Source organism: Schizosaccharomyces cryophilus, assembly GCF_000004155.1.
Source record: "Schizosaccharomyces cryophilus OY26 unplaced genomic scaffold supercont4.3, whole genome shotgun sequence".
NCBI lineage: Eukaryota > Fungi > Ascomycota > Schizosaccharomycetes > Schizosaccharomycetales > Schizosaccharomycetaceae > Schizosaccharomyces > Schizosaccharomyces cryophilus.
The window spans coordinates 1020741-1037456 of NW_013185626.1; the positions used below are offsets into that span (position 1 = coordinate 1020741).

General features: G+C 38.7%; 11 protein-coding genes across 11 annotated transcripts; 7 read left to right on the forward strand and 4 right to left on the reverse strand.

The window, feature by feature from the left end:
* Positions 1–125: 125 nt before the first annotated feature.
* SPOG_00464 (40S ribosomal protein S6) lies at positions 126–1199 on the forward strand. The gene has a single exon (XM_013167973.1). It carries the CDS (start codon positions 170–172, stop codon positions 887–889), a length of 720 nt encoding a protein of 239 aa, XP_013023427.1. The 5' UTR covers positions 126–169; the 3' UTR covers positions 890–1199.
* A 235-nt stretch (positions 1200–1434) lies between these two features.
* SPOG_00465 (Ino80 complex subunit Iec5) lies at positions 1435–2507 on the forward strand. Its single transcript, XM_013167974.1, has 3 exons — positions 1435–1729; positions 1778–2044; positions 2102–2507. Exons 1-3 carry the CDS (start codon positions 1690–1692, stop codon positions 2239–2241), a joined length of 447 nt encoding a protein of 148 aa, XP_013023428.1. The 5' UTR covers positions 1435–1689; the 3' UTR covers positions 2242–2507.
* SPOG_00466 (mannosyl-oligosaccharide 1,2-alpha-mannosidase) lies at positions 2301–4425 on the reverse strand. Its single transcript, XM_013167975.1, has one exon. It carries the CDS (start codon positions 4018–4020, stop codon positions 2449–2451), a length of 1572 nt encoding a protein of 523 aa, XP_013023429.1. The 5' UTR covers positions 4021–4425; the 3' UTR covers positions 2301–2448.
* Positions 4426–4461: 36 nt separating this feature from the next.
* Positions 4462–5460, reverse strand: SPOG_00467 (rab GTPase binding protein upregulated in meiosis II). Its single transcript, XM_013167976.1, has one exon. It carries the CDS (start codon positions 5264–5266, stop codon positions 4778–4780), a length of 489 nt encoding a protein of 162 aa, XP_013023430.1. The 5' UTR covers positions 5267–5460; the 3' UTR covers positions 4462–4777.
* Positions 5461–5896: 436 nt separating this feature from the next.
* On the forward strand, positions 5897–6805 carry SPOG_00468 (DNAJ domain-containing protein Erj5; the record flags this gene model as incomplete). Its single annotated transcript, XM_013167977.1, has 2 exons — positions 5897–5935; positions 6008–6805. 2 exons carry the CDS (start codon positions 5897–5899, stop codon positions 6803–6805), a joined length of 837 nt encoding a protein of 278 aa, XP_013023431.1.
* Positions 6618–8102, reverse strand: SPOG_00469 (geranylgeranyltransferase I beta subunit Cwg2). The gene has a single exon (XM_013167978.1). The coding sequence runs from the start codon at positions 7953–7955 to the stop codon at positions 6885–6887; it is 1071 nt and encodes a 356-aa protein (XP_013023432.1). The 5' UTR covers positions 7956–8102; the 3' UTR covers positions 6618–6884.
* Positions 8103–8175: 73 nt separating this feature from the next.
* SPOG_00470 (U3 snoRNP-associated protein Rrp9) lies at positions 8176–9952 on the forward strand. Its single transcript, XM_013167979.1, has one exon. The coding sequence runs from the start codon at positions 8236–8238 to the stop codon at positions 9778–9780; it is 1545 nt and encodes a 514-aa protein (XP_013023433.1). The 5' UTR covers positions 8176–8235; the 3' UTR covers positions 9781–9952.
* Positions 9953–10485: 533 nt separating this feature from the next.
* On the forward strand, positions 10486–12580 carry SPOG_00471 (aspartic protease Sxa1). The gene has a single exon (XM_013167980.1). The coding sequence runs from the start codon at positions 10677–10679 to the stop codon at positions 12270–12272; it is 1596 nt and encodes a 531-aa protein (XP_013023434.1). The 5' UTR covers positions 10486–10676; the 3' UTR covers positions 12273–12580.
* A 214-nt stretch (positions 12581–12794) lies between these two features.
* On the forward strand, positions 12795–15332 carry SPOG_00472 (adenine DNA glycosylase Myh1). Its single transcript, XM_013167981.1, has 3 exons — positions 12795–13509; positions 13556–13749; positions 13797–15332. Exons 1-3 carry the CDS (start codon positions 12920–12922, stop codon positions 14387–14389), a joined length of 1377 nt encoding a protein of 458 aa, XP_013023435.1. The 5' UTR covers positions 12795–12919; the 3' UTR covers positions 14390–15332.
* Positions 12899–15926, reverse strand: SPOG_00473 (uncharacterized protein). The gene has a single exon (XM_013167982.1). It carries the CDS (start codon positions 15097–15099, stop codon positions 14386–14388), a length of 714 nt encoding a protein of 237 aa, XP_013023436.1. The 5' UTR covers positions 15100–15926; the 3' UTR covers positions 12899–14385.
* SPOG_00474 (60S ribosomal protein L20) lies at positions 15485–16586 on the forward strand. The gene has a single exon (XM_013167983.1). The coding sequence runs from the start codon at positions 15533–15535 to the stop codon at positions 16061–16063; it is 531 nt and encodes a 176-aa protein (XP_013023437.1). The 5' UTR covers positions 15485–15532; the 3' UTR covers positions 16064–16586.
* Positions 16587–16716: the final 130 nt, after the last annotated feature.

Below are 16716 nucleotides of genomic sequence, written 5' to 3' on the forward strand. Positions count from 1 at the left end.
TAGGGAGCTATATTGTGTTGCGTTATCTTTATTAGCGTAGTCCTAGGAACAGCATTTATTTATCTCTGAGGGTAGGGTTGAAATGTTTAGAAAGAAATGCTGTGACTGTTTCTTTGAAAGTGTTGAAGCAACAGAAAGTTGCAACAGCAGGAATTCTCCAACCGCCACGATGAAGCTGAACATTTCCTACCCGGCGAACGGTACTCAAAAGCTAATTGAGATCGACGATGACCGTCGTCTCCGTGTTTTCATGGACAAGAGAATGGGCCAAGAAGTTCCCGCTGACTCTGTAGGACCCGAATTTGCTGGCTACGTCTTCAAGATCACTGGTGGTAATGACAAGCAAGGTTTCCCCATGTTCCAAGGTGTCTTGCTTCCTCACCGTGTTCGTCTTTTGCTTCGTGCTGGTCACCCTTGCTATCGCCCTCGTCGTGATGGTGAGCGCAAGCGTAAGTCCGTCCGTGGTTGCATCGTCAACCAAGACTTGTCTGTCCTTGCTGTTGCCATTGTTAAGCAAGGTGAGCAAGACATTCCCGGCTTGACCGACGTTACTGTTCCCAAGCGTCTTGGACCTAAGCGTGCTTCTAAGATTCGCCGTTTCTTCAACTTGAACAAGGAAGACGATGTTCGCCAATTCGTTATTCGTCGTGAGGTTCAACCCAAGAAGGAAGGTAAGAAGCCTTACACCAAGGCTCCCAAGATTCAACGTCTTGTTACCCCCAGAACCCTTCAACACAAGCGTCACCGCTTCGCTCTCAAGCGTAGACAAGCTGAGAAGAACCGTGAAGAAGCTACTGAGTTTGCTCAAATGATGGCCAAGCGTGTTGCTGAGCAAAAGCAAAAGAAGGAAGTTGTTAAGGCCCGTCGTGCTTCATCCATGAAAAAATAAACAACCCTGCTTTTTGTAGTATCCTTTCAACGAGTTTTCCCTTCCTTTAGATACATTTTGCTTTTGGTTTTTTCTTTTCTTAAATGGCTGTAGTCTGAGGTTAGGAGACTGCTTTTGCGGTAGGTAGAGATCGGGAGTTTGTAGCTTTTTTTGATGAATTCCTTAAACCAACCTTTCTATTGGTCTTAGCAACGGGTAGCCTATAGTGGTATGTATCATACAATGGTAATGGTTTACATCTAAATAGTAGTAGAGAACAATGTTGAGAAGGTTCATTTTCAACTCACTTCATACTGTGTATGGAATGTCAAATTTTAGTAAATGCTAGTCATCTACTCTACATTGATTGAATTTATACAAGATAAAACAGAATGATCCATATGTAGTACGCCAAACTTGTTTTGTACCAATTTGTTTGGATCCGTACTTCATATTACTAAGTGAAAAGTCTGTAGCAAATTTCTACAGTCGTAAACAATCATAAATCATAGTCTTAGTATCGATGCATGTTTCTTTCTTATTGTCATAAATGCAATTTGTAACAAGCGCAACAAATATCATTCAGTATAATCTTACATAGTGAATTAACACTATTAGACTGTAAAGGAGTATTCCACTATTCCGAATCGATCTTTATTTACTTAAATATACAAAAGATATCAAACAATTTTAACTCTTCTTGTAGGTGCCTGTTTACAAATAATCTGGATATTTAATTGCTTTCAAGGGTATTGTTAGAGCCTATTTCGTTCTTGAAGGCGAAAATTGATTGGATTCGTAAACCACTACTAATCATAACAATGGCCTCCCAAAAAAAGCAAGGAGAGCGTGTTCTTCCTGGTATGGCATAAAGAAAGAGGTTTTCGTGCAATGTTGCTAATCTTCTAGTGCGATCGACTAGAAAACGTCGCCAATTACCTGACATGCTTTATTACGATGAGAATACTGATTCTTATGTTATGCCTGAGCATAAGCAAGAGTCTCCAAATTCCAAGCAGACCAGTCAGGCTTCCTCTCTCACTTCTGAGCAAGTTGCAAACTTGCAAGTCGAGCATGCTCGTGAGCTTAGAGTTCAAGAGCTAATGGAATCAAAGCTTCATCATATTCGAAAACAGCAACGTAAACAGAGATATCAGAGATTCCAATGGATGCAAGGTACTTATGTTCATTTACAGCTTTATATTTTAAGTGCGTGAAACTAACATGGTAAAGATTATCAACAGTGGGATAAATCAGAAGACCAAGACCAGTGGAATTCAGATACCGAAACTATCGGTCCCGCCGAGCAGGTTTCAGCATTTGTAGACGCTCTCCGCTTTTCTGAGCAATTTATGCAAATTGAACAAAACTAAACGACTATGAAACGTCTCAGAAAAAATTACTGCAATCCACATTCACGCTCTATGTATAGGTCAGAGAGATTATTTTATTTTATTTATGATTTTCAAAAGTTCTTAGGATGATTGGATCAATTGTTTTGACGAATGAAAGAAAGGAAAAGTACCGATTTGGAGTTAGAAGATTGAAAACAACAAGAATAAATAATTATTTGATATAAGCTATACTTTTGATGAAGAAATTCCATCTTTATGAGGAATAATGTTTGGGAAGGGATGGGCTTCCGTATTGAAAGTGTATTCTGTTAATGCGAGTACATTGGGATCATCTTCAAAAAGCAAGTATAGGTATTTTAATGTTTCAGCAAACCAAAAAGATTCAGTTCTATCTCTGTGGTTTGTTATGCCTGTAGTCTCAACATTGTTCAAGCACGTAAATGCATCTCTTCCTGGTAATCGAGCATGCTTCAGAAAGGCCTGAAAAATATTCCAACCCCATTCTCTGTAGATTTCTTTTCCAGTAATTCTATAGAGTATAAAAAGACTTTCAACGGTTTCGGGCCTCATAAGATTGTGTCTGTCCTGTTTGAAGGTATACATATCACGATCCTTTGAGTCCGTAGCAAAATAAACAATCTCAGGAGATAAGCCAGTAGCTGTAGAGCTATACATCTCATAACAGGTTCTACAGAGATCTTCTGACAACTTTACTATTTGTTCCTGTTGCTCATTCCACTGAGTACCTTCTCTTGCAACACTGAGACTTGTGCCGTTAGTTGCGCCCCACATAAGCGTGCCGGATAAGAAACATACTAGATGATCCATTTTTGGATGCTGTTTCTTATTTAAACCCTTCGGCAATTCAGCTATGTAAGCGTAATGTTCATGAGCTGTATAATTAACTAGATGATTCAAAATTCCGTCCACGGCTATGTTGTAAGCCTCCCGATAAATTGGCACATGATCCTTTAATTGGAGGCTTTGCTTCAAGAGGTACTCATAATACGAGTCACCGTGCGAACCAAGTCGAATGTTAGCGCCAATATACTTGCCCGTTTCCAAGTTGAAGCTGATGGGCACCAGCCCAATATGAGACCAACTAGGATCATTTAATAACATAGTAGTAACTTGATCAGCGGCATCCCAATAACGATGATCGCCTGTTAAATAAGACAGATAGCGTAATTCCATCTGAACAGTACCACATTCAGAAGTGCTAACCATGTAACTTCTAGTGCGTTTTTTGGAAGAGCGAGTTTTAAGATTCACATTCGCACGTGGGATACCGGTAGTCGTATTATAAGCCGTAAGTAATCGGTCACCTAAATCAACTGCCTTTTCTAAATACAATTCATCGTTTGAAAGATGATGAGCAGAGAGTAATCCACCTAGCATGCGTATTGTCGTCTCAAAAACATTCATCTCCTCGTCCCCTTGGTCCCACGTAAGTGAAGAATTGATCCAATCTCGAGCATGTTTGACCTGTTCGTCTAAACGCATAATCATCATCGTATCCAAGGCGTCAATAATCATCCAACCGATGCCTTTCGAAAGATAATTTCTTCCCTTTTTCTTGATAGGATAATACTCATCAAACCCCCATCCATAAGTTTCATAATCTGACCAGCTTTTTTGGAATGTTTCACGTATTATGTTTTGCTTCTCTGAAGCCGCACTCTGATGTGAAGTTTTTTTTGTAGCAAAATAGTTAGCGCATAAATAAATAGAAGTAATAGACAATAGTGTTATAAATGCCCGCTTGAAAGAACCATATTTAAGACGACGCCCGATCATTATTCAGGACAAACTTTAGCAACTATCCAAAAATAAAAATAAAAACAAAGTTAAAAGAGCTACTAGATGGGGCCAAGTCAAATCTCGCACCTAATGAAAATCGAGAGATCTAGAGATTGGATTTTTAGTGGCAGCCAAGAAATATAATTATCGAAATAAAACTTCTCTCACGAAAAGTCTTTTCCAAGGTAATATAGTATCAGCCGCAAAGCAGCCTTTTGGTGAGTTCTTTACTTTGGTACGAACTGTTTCTGGCAATTTGGTTTAGTTGTAAGTGACCTTTACTCGTTGTAGTGAAAAATTGAAACATTCTTGTTTAGGTACTGTATGAAGAAAAGGAAATTAATACTTGGATGAAAGAGTGATTGATGACCTTTTTTTCGGTTTATAATTGTACGATCTGGTAACTATCAAAAATGGCTAAATTCTGGCATGAACACATGGCATTGTGAATTCTTCTTCATATTGATTTATTGCTTCGATTTACAAGTTTCTTAAAATAAACTAGAACTTTATTAAGGAGAGGCTTCATTAGATGGAAATTACTTTTTGAAAAAAAGTGATATAGAAACTTAAAAAGAATGTTGACAGCCTTGTGTGTTTTCGAGTCAAACCAACAGTGCAATTCTTTAGCAGGAAAAAAAAACAATAAGGAAGGGGATTAAAATCCTTGATCAGTTTGTTGATTATATCTTCTCAGTACGTAAAAGGATTCAAATGGACTATACTTTCATGGTGATATTCGAAAGGAACATCTTTACAACAACCCTGCAGGATTTTCATGCGAGGTGAGAAGCGCATGTGTAAGTAGAACACCAGAAACGAGACAGAGAGGCCATAAAAGGCTGCTAAAAGGTACCAAAAAGAGGACGGCCACTATAGTTAGAGAAGAGATGGCTGATACAGTATACCTTGGTTTTACCTGAATACTCTCGTTAATACTGATGTCTCCAAAGGAATATGCTATAAAACTAAGAAAAACGCCAATTGTCATGACCAATAAGGAGGAGGGGTACCAAATGAATATATAAATCCAGGCAGCGCAAAAGAAGGCTGCATAATAAAAGGCATTTTTCTTAAAGTTCCTTTGCATACGAGGGTGTACGGCATCCAACCGTGGTACAGAGACCTTTCCCATCCTCCAATACTCATCGTGCGAAGCTGTAGAGATGACTCGTTTACTTGTAGAAATAGAGTCAGGCCCTAACTGGTCAAAAGCTTTACGCATTCTGTACCGAAAATCCATTTCTAGAATATTTTGGGAAAGGCAAGTCTAGGATACTTGTTCATTGTGATTCATTCTTCACTTTGTTTACGTTTGGTGTTTTGACGAAGTACTTACGCATGTAAACAAATAGGCAAAGTTTATAGTAAACAAATTATTATTAAACTTGGACTACAACTTTGGAGAATAAAATAAAATGTCATGAAGTAAATTGCACTCGTATACTTTAACCTGTTTGTAATCATTCAGGGCGTCGTTTTCTTTCTTAGTAAACAATGCTCTTTTTTTCATTTAAATTTTGCTTCATAGAAAATGAATTTACAAAGAAATTACAAACGAGAAAAAGGAATACGCATTGAACAGCAAATGTAAAAGGTACTTGCAACGAAGATTTGACTGGAAAATATTTTTTAGACATTCGATTGATTGTTTAGTTCGCATTCCTGTTTCTTTTTTCTTTTTTATTTCTTAATACTTGTTCTCGCGACTACCCATAGTCTTTTAAATATAACCTACTTAATGTTTTACTCTTTTCACATTGTTTGTTTACTAAAACGCTGCAACGAGACGTACCGTATTCATTTCGTTTACTTAATGATTTTCTCTGCTTGGAAACCTTTGGTCCCCTTCAAATAACTGGTAAATTTAATGATGATAAATCGTTATTTTTTGCTTTTCCTATTCGTGGGAGTATGTCTAGCATGGAGCGCGTCCGATATTGAAATCTTTCGGATCGTTGATTCATTAAAAACTATCTTTAAGGAAAAAATTACATTTTATGAATTATTAGGAGTTTCATCAAAAGCTTCTATTAAGGAAATTAATCGCGCATATAGGAAAAAGAGTATTCTTTACCATCCTGACAAAAATCCCAGCACAAAGGAACTTTATACCCTACTAGGCTTAATCGTTAATATCCTACGAAATTCTGATACACGTAAACGATATGACCATTTCTTGAAATCTGGGTTTCCACGTTGGAAGGGAACTGCTTATTTGTATTCTAGATACCGCCCTGGTCTCGGAACCGTCCTTATTTTACTTGCTGTATTTATTACATTTGCCCATTTAATGATGCGTCTGTTGAGTGTCAAACGCCAGAAAAAAATCATGCAAGATCACATCGACGTGGCTAGACAATACGAACAACATTCCAACGCCGCTAAAGGGACCAAGCGTCTTGTTACAGTGCCTGAAGGAAAAAGAATCTATACGGTGGATTCGTTCACGGGACAAGTATGCATTTTAGACCCTTCATCAAATGTTGAATATTTAGTATCTCCAAGCGCTGTTCCTGACGTGCGATTCTCCGATACCTTATTGTATCGGATTCCCAAATTCTTTTTACAAACATTTATTTTACGTTGGTTTACAAAGAATGACGATGTCCAGGATGCCGGTGTGAATTTCTCCAATGAAGAAGAAGAAAAATCAGAGTCCAAAGAAAGATTACCAGAACAACAAACCAAACCTGCCGAGGGTACAGCCAAGGCTGGAAAGCGTAGGGTTAAACGTCGTTCAAACAGGGTTCCTCTTCGTAAAAACGATCAAAACACTTAATTAAAATCAACCATCTTATTACAGTTACATATCAATCGTTGGAATATTAGTTGCTGAACTATATAGTCTAATGTTTATCTTATGAATAGTTTGGCATCCGTCTTGTTGGGAGACAAATGGCATGTTCAACTTTAGGGAAATTTGTCTCGTCATTGAATGCCAAAGCGTACAAGCCCAACGAAGAATGTAATACGTCTGGGAATTCCCCCGCTACCTTTGAAAATCCGCCGAAATTGTGTTGCGTTTGGTTTAATAGAAAACTCTTTACATTGTTATGAGAAATAAATTGAGATGCCCCTAACAATTGTAGCGAACCTTGAACCCAGTAAGAATAGCAAGTGTCGTGATCTTTATTCGTTCTTCCGTTAAATCCGCCAGAAATCTGCTGTCTTTTTACTAACCATGTAATAAGTTTCTTCGTATCGGGAATATAATCTTGAAGGGCGTAGTGTTTTGGGATAGAGTCGTTATCCAATGTAGCTAACTTGGGCTGCTTTTGAATAGATATGATATTAACAAGCAGTCTCAATGACGCCAACGCGCAAAAGGTTGCACCGGCATGGGCTTCTGCAAACGGTATTAAGGAAAATCCTCCTTCGTAATTCTGACAATGTAATATGTACTGAAAAGATAATTCGATATGAGGAAATGAGATATCGAGTAGGGTAGCTATTGTAGTAGCTAGGTATAATTGTCGCATATCTTGGTCATAGCATGTTGATGAAGCTGTGCTTTTGAAGTGACCGCCCGGCAATTGACATAAGGAAAGAAACTGTTCAACGGCGTGTTTATCAATTCGAGAAAGATCGTCGCCCAGTAGGAGGAGATTACTAATAGCAAAGCTTGTAGCTGCTAGCTGAGGCTCCTGTTCTACTGTAAGGGAAGTACCACCCGTAGCGAATCCACGAAATCCAGCGTATTTACAGTTGGAGTCTTCACAATTCATTAGGATGTAATTTCTATAAATCCACTCAATCCATGATTCTCGATCTTCCTTGGAAACCTTGTCTAACGAGTTAAGTAAATCCAATCCAAGTAGACAAAAAAATCCCAAAGCCATTCTTTCCGAATCATGTTCCTCATAAGGATTCGGTAGGAGGATCAAATGTCGCTGAAAGAATGCAACATGTTTTGATACGGTCAACTGCATGTACGGTTATTAATACCCTTCAAGGCCTAATTCTATCGGTTTTTTTTGAATCAATGTTCTAATACTTGTTATTCCATCTACGTTAAATCCTTTTTTTATATAATATTCATTCATATATTCAGCAGGTAAGTCCGCCTCGGTAATTATTGGTAATATTCGGTGATAAGTTTACCGATATAATTGGGGTATTCGGTCAACTGGGGATTAAATCACCGGTGTTTTTTCTTAGTATCTTAAGAAGTAGTTTAGTACAAAACTTTCAGGAATCCGAGAAAAAGCCATGTCGGACCCTTTTTTCACGCGTCCGGAACATAGAAAGAGAAAAGCGAGGAATGCAGCACCAAAGAAATCGGCTGCAGCAAAAAAAAAGCCACAAAATGAACCAAAAGATGAGGATTTAGCATCTATATCTTCAGAGTCAGATGTAGAAAGGGAACAATACGATCCAGACGAAGAAAATGAAGATGCTCGAGAAAATGCTGCTGAGAAGCGATTGAGAATTGCTAAAGACTATTTGGACCAAATAAAAAATGAGATTGGTGAAGACGTCGGTTTCAATGCAGAAGACGTAGATCGCGAGTTGCTCTCTGAGCGGTTGCAAGAAGATGTTTTGGAAAAACAAGGAAAAATGTATTTAGATTATGCAACTCGAATTGAGCCTTCCGTTCAATACACTTGCACACAACTGCGTGGCCGACACTCGAAGCCTCTCGTTGGTCTTGTTATGAATGAAAAGTATTTATACAGTGCTGATAAATCAGGCTTAGTTCAAAAATGGCAAATTGTTAATGAAGATGCCGAAGATAGCACGAATTCGACGTCCGAACTGAAGCTGAGGCCTGTTCGATTTTCTGTTCCCCAGGGAGGCGACCATGACCATGTGGCAGAGATTACATGTTTGGCAATCAGTAATAATGGCCAATGGGTAGTGACGGGTGGCCTTGACCATCGTATTGTTGTACGAGACGCCGAAACATTGACTGCTCGGTATTGCTGGAAACATCATCGAGATGTGATATTGTCTTTGGCGTTTCGAAAAGGATCAAACGAAATGTTCAGTGCAGCTGCCGATCGTTCCATCAAAGTATGGTCCTTGGACTCAATGAGCTATGTCGAAACCTTGTTTGGACATCAAGATATAGTTTACGACGTTGATGCGTTCTCCCAAGAGCGCTGTATTTCAGTTGGTGGTCGAGACCGTAGTAGTAGATTGTGGAAAATAGTTGAGGAATCACAACTCGTTTTTCGAAGCGGTGGTAACTCGGTCAAGATGACAGGTGGATATATGGAAGGCAGTGTGGACTGTGTCACCATGGTAGATGAAAACAATTTTATTACAGGTAGTGATAATGGAGTTCTTGCTCTATGGTCTTTACAAAGGAAAAAGCCAGTTTATACTTACCCTTTGGCACATGGATTAGATACCCCGTTGGCTCCTGAACGGCAATCTGCGGAAAAGACACCAGCAGATAGCTCAACTCCTCCACAACCACGATGGATTACTTCGTTGAGAGCTTTGCCGTATGCAAACTTATTTGTCTCGGGTTCATGGGATGGAACTATACGATTATGGAAGATTGCCGACGGACTTCGTTCGTTCGAGCCTGTTGAGTTGGAGAAACCTTTGACAACAAAAAGCATTATAAACTCTTTGTCGCTTTCTCTTCGAGGAAGAAAGGGTCATGAACAATTATTGGTTTTGGCTGCCTGTGGTCGGGAACTTCGCTATGGACGCTGGAAGAATATTCGAAATGTGGCCAATCGTGGATATGTCTTCCAAATTCCTTTGAAACCTGCTCTGCAGATGTCGAACGGAACCGCATGAGCGTAAACAAAAAAATAAGCGCGTAAGCTAGGTACTGGTTTTGTTTTGTATAAAAAAAGAGTCTTATAATCTCTCTACAATAATGTATGGATTGGAAAATCGGTTGGATTGTTAATGAGTACAATAAAATTTTTGTATGTTTTGGAGAAATAAAACACTGTAAAGGTGTCTGACGATTGTTTATTGGTAAATATTGGTAGATGTTATGGAAACAGCACATTCATTATCGAAATGCGTCTTGTATTTGAAATTGGTTTGGTTTTTTTTTTCGTATTCTGTCGTAAACGAATGGAAGGACATTTGAACCTCTCAAAGTTTTCTCCTTGCATTCTTTTGTTTCCATCTAGCATTTCCGTATAAGAGAGTATACAGAGTGAAATCTCTTTCTGTTTCTTCTTGGATGTTTCAACTTTACATTTCCGTTTTTCGATAACCATAGTAATAGTTACCCATGAACATACAGATATTCGTAAACCCCCATTTCAATATGTAGCGAACAAATGAAATAGACTTCTTACTATTCTTATTAATTTTTTCTTATGCGTCCGGCTTTTAAAAAATAATTGAATTTGGTTTATCCTTTATTTTTCATTTCTTTTTGTTCGTTTATGTTTGTTTATTACCGAACACGAAGATCTAGTATTATGTGAATACCTTAAAAGAATTAGCAACGTATGTGCTTCCTTTTCATATTACCGGGTATGACTTATAATAGCTATTTGTTCTTTGTTACGACTCTGAGCGGCTTACGTGATGATTACAGCTGAAGGGAGAATTGGAACTAACCATAAACCAACAACCAAAGAAACCCATAATTGGGTGTTCAGAGTAAATTACAAAGGAAACGTCCATTTTGAAGTCGGGAATCAACGAGTAAGTTAAATTGCTAGAAAAAAATGAAACTTTCTTTTTTTTGGGCAGCAGCCTGTGTTTTGCAAGCTGCAAAGAACCAGCTTTCTTCTGCCGCAATTGTCGATATGGATGGCAGCCCTGGAAAATCTGTCGTTTTGGGATTGCAACATTCCTATGCTCAAGATGATTCTACAAATTTTGAACGAGCTCGTGTCTTGAACAAACGTGAGGACTCGGGTTATCCTCTTCTGGATTTAGAGTATACTAGTTCAGGAAGCTATTTTGCTAGCATCATTATGGGTCATAAAAAGAGAAACTACTCATTGACACTCGATACAGGTAGCCCTTACACCTGGGTTACAGCGAACAATGTGACAGCTCTGGACCCTTCTGAGTTTCAGAACGGAATGCCTGCTGGAAAGTCTACATCTGACATTCGGGAGATTTGCTCTAACTACACCTGTTATGACTTCTCCGACGGGAGTGCAAAACTTACCAGTAACAGCGTTTTTGGTTTCCTCACCTCATATGGTGATAATACAACTGCTATTGGATACAACATGGTAGATACTGCTTACTTTGCTGGATTATCTCTTGACAACTTTACTTTTGGTGTTGCTACTCGGGAGTACGATTCTGAGCAGATTAGCGTTACCCCTGGTATTATAGGCTTGTCCCCAGGAATGACCATTACAGGTGTCTCCAGGAATGGACGAGCGGTAGCTTACACACCTCCAACGATCGTTGAACAGCTGTATACTTCTGGCTTAATCAATTCCTATTCCTTTGGTATTTACCTCAATGAAAATGAAGGTGAACTGATTTTTGGGGGTTATAATGAAGCTAGAATTGACGGCGACGTCCGTTGGCTAAACGTTACTGGCACAGATAGATTTTACTCTGTTTATTTAGAAAGTTTAAGTTTCCCTAACTCATCCAGTACACAAGACTCATCGAAACTTAGCTTTGAGAAACGTGACACTGGTAATATCCAAGTCGACCAAAACGCTACTGTGGACACAGGAACTGTTTTGTTGTACTTACCTGAGGATGCTGTTAATTCTATAGCTGATCGTTACGACGGGGTTGTAAGTAATCAGGGATACCCGGTCGTTTACTGTAGTTCATTCTCAGATTCTGATTATGTTCAGTTTAATTTCGAGAATGACGTTGCATTCCAAATCCCTATGAAGCAATTGGTGATTTTACGTAGACCTGAGCAAGGTCAAGAGGTTTGTTATTTGGCTTTCGTTCCTTCTGCACCCGGTTCTTACATTCTTGGTCAATACTTTTTGCAAAATGTTTACTCTGTATACGACTGGGACGCTCGAAGAATTGGTTTCGCTAATCTTCGTCAGAATGCTTCTAATTCTGGCGTTGAAGTTATGAACATCGCTTCCGATTTGAGTGGAGTACAAACCAGTTCCAACTCTGCTACTACTACCTTTTCAGATGGTTATAATTACGGATCCTCGACCATTCCTTTAACCGGTACTCCTGGAGCCAATAGCTCAGCCCCTTCCCAGGACAGTAGCTCTAATGGAAGTAATGAGTCTGTTGCCTCGGCTTCTAGCAAAGTTGGTATATATTCTTTGCTTGCGTTTATGAGTTCTTCTTTTCTTTTCTTCGTCTTTATTTAGATACTCGTCCTTTTTATACGTTGATCCTTTCTCGAAGTCGTTCGTTGTCTTCCTTTGTTTCTGCTTAAAAACATCGAAAAAGAAAAAAGTATAATAACTTATCTATTATTACATATATATATATATATATGTATCTGTCTCATGAATCCTTGAAGCTGTCTTGATTATTTCTTATATTTTTTCTTAGTTACCTATCTTGTGTTACGTTATTAGTTTATTTTTGTCGATATTCATTCTGTTATGTCTTTAACTTTTCTTTTGAGTATTATTTGTAAGAATAGAAATCAATGAATACTTTTTTTTTCTTATAATAGTGTGATGAGAATGGCTTAATTAACCCTTTGTAACATATTTTCTGGGTGAAACAAACGCTCGCCGCTGAGTTATTTTCCTTAATAGCTATGTTGCTAATTAGTAAATCAAATATTTATCTACTTACAAGCGCATTTATGCTCTTAAAAGCTTGATATGTTTGAAAAAATTATATTTCGCATCGAAACATAATACTGAAAAGCAACCAAACTTTTCAACCAACCAATATTCTTAAAAATAGACTCAGCAACTCATAGTGACTTGCTGCACCAAAATAAAGAAAAAGCTCATATATTTATAGATTTACAATATATTTTCATTTATATGCTGCAGAGATGCCTAACCATTCTTTAAATTTACATTCCTACAATGAAGACGAGATAAAGCAATTTCGAAAACATTTAATAGATTTTTATGAGGAAACAAAGCGCGTATTGCCATGGAGAAAACAAGGATGCGATCTTCCACACAAAGACGCACCTTTAAACGAATGGGAAACCCCTATACAACGGCTGTATGAAGTTTTGGTATCAGAGATTATGTTACAACAAACGCGCGTAGAAACCGTAAAGAGATATTATAATAAATGGATAGAAACTCTTCCTACGCTCAAAGCTTGTGCTGAAGCCGATTACAATACACAGGTCATGCCTTTATGGTCAGGTATGGGGTTCTACACCCGTTGCAAACGACTGCATCAAGCCTGTCAGTATTTAGCTGGACTGAAACCAAGCGAAATCCCTTTAAGTGCTGAAAAGTGGGCCAAAGATATCCCTGGTGTTGGTCCTTACACGGCTGGTGCTGTATTGAGTATTGCATGGAAGCAACCTACTGGAATTGTGGATGGAAATGTGATCCGTGTTTTGAGTCGAACCCTTGCCATTCATAGTGACTGTAGCAAAGGAAAAGGAAATACTTTAATTTGGTACGAACTTTGATTGTTCACAACATTGTTTACTAACGCATACTAGGGAATTAGCGAATGCATTGGTAGATCCACAGCGTCCGGGTGATTTCAACCAAGCATTGATGGAGCTAGGTGCCGTCACCTGTACTGCTCAAAGCCCTCAATGTTCGATTTGCCCTGTTTCGGATATTTGTAAAGGCTATAAAGAGCAAGTCATTATTTCAGATAAACAGAAGCTAAAATATGACATCGAGGATGGTGAGCTAAATTGTTGTTTCTTTCATGTAGGCTAACAAGGATTATAGGGCCCTGTAACGTTTGTGCATCAGATCCCCCGTCTGCTGAAACCATGCAAAATTGGGTGGTAAGTAGGTACCCAATTCGACCTCAAAAGACAAAGCAAAGGGAAGAAAGAGCCTTAGTCGTGATATTTCAAAAGACGGACCCAGAAACGAAAGAAAAATTATTTCTGATACGAAAGCGACCAACAGTAGGTCTTTTAGCGGGATTATGGGATTTTCCAACAATCGAATATGGTGAAGATGCCTGGCCAAAAGACATGGAAGCCGAATTCCAGAGGTGTCTAAAAATATGGTTGGACGAAGAAAACTTATGTGTAAAAAAACATCAATCACGTGGAAGATATCTTCATATTTTTAGTCATATAAGAAAAACAAGCCATGTATTTTTTGCTATCGTGACCGCTGATACTAAAACGAAAGAAGACTTTTTTTGGATATCTCAATCGGATTTGGACCATGTAGGTATGTGTGAGCTCGGACTAAAAAACTACCGGGGAGCCTTGGAATTAAAAAAGAGAAAACTTACTACTTTGTCTAATTTCAAATCCCCTACCCTTATTTCGGCAAAACAGCAGAATGTGAAAACAGAAGCCTAAGCCTTTCTTTTGTTCGTTTCCAATTCTTCCTTTAGTTCTTCCATTAATTTATTTGGAAAGTATTCATGATTCCACTCATCAACCTTTCCTCCTAATATCTTTGTATTTTCAGAAGTGAGAAGCAGAGTTCCCCTCTTTATCTGGGCATTCTGAATGATGAGCTTTGTCCCCAGGTCTGTGTCGAGTTGGATTCCCGGAATCGGCTTCCATTCCATACCATAAAATCTTTGTCCGTTTGCGTCTTCTAAGACCAATCGGCACATACACTTGAACCCTTTTCCGTCGAATATGGCTTCTTGCGCCTCAGCAATACCGCTGTCATCTCCTTCTTTATCTTCTTGATCATCCTCATCCACTTGCCGAATAATTTGCTGGCCTTTTAGCTTTTTCCGTTCTTCCAGCTGGTTCAAATACTCAAGCTGGCTTACGATACTTTTCCCAATTTCCCTAATTCTGACCACTTGTACCAACAGCGGTTTTGAAAGTGTAATATTATGCTGGTCGGATATAGCATATGGTGCAGCACCTGCACTAGATGTAGAAGCACGAATATCGGATGCTACAAAAAAAGGGAGAACGAGTTCGGCGGTTATGTTTTCTCTAACATATTTCCGTTGATGGACTAGGTGGTTCACGACTAATAAGAGCCACGAGTCCTGTAGTGGAATACCTCTTTGTTCCAATTCTCTAAGCAGCAATGTATTTGTCATCCTTGCTTTTTGTTTTTCTACTACTTTAAAGTCAAGTATAAGGTACTGCGGGAGTTTTCTCAGAGAAGTCCAAAGGAACCATTGAATTGCAAGTAGCTACAGCAGGCGTGGTCTCTGATAAATCCTTTTTTTTGAACAAAATTTACTGTACAATAACTATGTATCTTAAATGATTGTGCTGTCCCCACTAATATACAAATAAAAAAACAATTCGAGATGAAATATATAAGGCGTCTACGACCTCAATTTCGTAAAAACCAACTTTTATTGAATTTTCTTTATGAAAATTATGTAAACAAAGAGTAGAGAATAGTGGTGAATATACGCCGTAGTGCTTACGACTTCAGTAAAGTGCGTTGTTGCAATTCGCAGTCACAAACTATACCTTGTACACAGCAACAAAACTTTCGTAGACAACACCAATTTGGGGAAAATGGCACTCAAGGAGTATCAAGTCGTTGGCCGCAAGGTCCCAACTGAGCAGGAACCTGTCCCTAAGTTATTCCGCATGCGTTTGTTTGCTCCTAACGAATCGGTCGCCAAGTCTCGTTACTGGTACTTCTTGAAGATGATTAACAAGGTCAAGAAGGCCACCGGTGAGATTGTTGCCATTAACCAAATTCACGAACCTAAGCCTCTTCAACCTAAGGTTTTTGGTATCTGGATTCGTTATGACTCTCGCTCTGGTACTCACAACATGTATAAGGAGTTCCGCGACACCACCCGTGTTGGCGCTGTCGAGGGTATGTACCAAGACATGGCTGCTCGTCACCGTGCTCGTTTCCGCAGCATCCGTATCCTCAAGGTCGTCACCGTTGAGAACAAGGAGGATGTCCGCCGCAGCTACGTTAAGCAACTTCTTGATCCTAAGTTGAAGTTCCCTCTCCCTCATCGTCGTACTGGTACTCTCGGCTTGGCTGGCAAGAAGGTCTTTGCTCCTCACCGTCCCACCACCTTCTACTAATTTTTTGTATGGTTTTCATAGACACAGCAACTGTGTGTTGTACAAAATACAGTTTCTTAACATATAAATGGGATAAGTCAGGATGCATTTCGAGTCGTAAACAGAGTGAAATAAGAATACTGTAACTTTCTGTAAGTAAAAACATAGACTCAAGAAAGGATATTTTATAGACTTTACTAGGTATAAGGCAGCAGTTGTTAGGTCATTTATAGAGGGCTGAAACCAGTCCTTAAGTCTCAAAATAAGAACTTTACAGTAAGAAGAATATGCAAATACGTGCGCTTCCCTAAATTTGATGGTTTATTATTTTTATGAACAAGCAGTGATAAACTGGATCAGGGGAGATAGTTAACATGACTTTTCTTTTGTTCAGGTTTCTTGTTATTGTTTTTCCTTCTTTTGTCCTCATTGTGTATTTTTGTGGATTACTCACTTAGATGATATTCTATAAATTCATATTGTAGAGCTAAGAAAATGCAGAAGGCTTACGATTCAACTGTAGTCGCTAATAATGTAGAATGATAAAAACTAGAAAATGATTCATGATATATATGGGAAAGAGTAGTCTCCAAATTCACAAGTGTGTAAATCCAACCAAGCGCACTGACAGAAGACAAACAAGCCTATACCGATTTTAAGGATCGCAAAGTAAA

Excerpts from the sequence above, each read along its gene's own strand:
- SPOG_00466 (XM_013167975.1), bottom strand. The coding sequence starts at position 4,020 with ATGATCGGGCGTCGTCTTAAATATGGTTCTTTCAAGCGGGCATTTATA.
- SPOG_00474 (XM_013167983.1), top strand. The coding sequence starts at position 15,533 with ATGGCACTCAAGGAGTATCAAGTCGTTGGCCGCAAGGTCCCAACTGAG.
- SPOG_00472 (XM_013167981.1), top strand. The coding sequence starts at position 12,920 with ATGCCTAACCATTCTTTAAATTTACATTCCTACAATGAAGACGAGATA. Across the intron at positions 13,510-13,555 it reads AAAGGAAATACTTTAATTTG|GGAATTAGCGAATGCATTGG; the intron begins GTACGAACTTTG and ends AACGCATACTAG. Across the intron at positions 13,750-13,796 it reads AAAATATGACATCGAGGATG|GGCCCTGTAACGTTTGTGCA; the intron begins GTGAGCTAAATT and ends CAAGGATTATAG.
- SPOG_00471 (XM_013167980.1), top strand. The coding sequence starts at position 10,677 with ATGAAACTTTCTTTTTTTTGGGCAGCAGCCTGTGTTTTGCAAGCTGCA.
- SPOG_00467 (XM_013167976.1), bottom strand. The coding sequence starts at position 5,266 with ATGGATTTTCGGTACAGAATGCGTAAAGCTTTTGACCAGTTAGGGCCT.
- SPOG_00473 (XM_013167982.1), bottom strand. The coding sequence starts at position 15,099 with ATGACAAATACATTGCTGCTTAGAGAATTGGAACAAAGAGGTATTCCA.
- SPOG_00465 (XM_013167974.1), top strand. The coding sequence starts at position 1,690 with ATGGCCTCCCAAAAAAAGCAAGGAGAGCGTGTTCTTCCTG. Across the intron at positions 1,730-1,777 it reads AGGAGAGCGTGTTCTTCCTG|TGCGATCGACTAGAAAACGT; the intron begins GTATGGCATAAA and ends CTAATCTTCTAG. Across the intron at positions 2,045-2,101 it reads GAGATTCCAATGGATGCAAG|ATTATCAACAGTGGGATAAA; the intron begins GTACTTATGTTC and ends AACATGGTAAAG.
- SPOG_00469 (XM_013167978.1), bottom strand. The coding sequence starts at position 7,955 with ATGCAGTTGACCGTATCAAAACATGTTGCATTCTTTCAGCGACATTTG.
- SPOG_00470 (XM_013167979.1), top strand. The coding sequence starts at position 8,236 with ATGTCGGACCCTTTTTTCACGCGTCCGGAACATAGAAAGAGAAAAGCG.
- SPOG_00464 (XM_013167973.1), top strand. The coding sequence starts at position 170 with ATGAAGCTGAACATTTCCTACCCGGCGAACGGTACTCAAAAGCTAATT.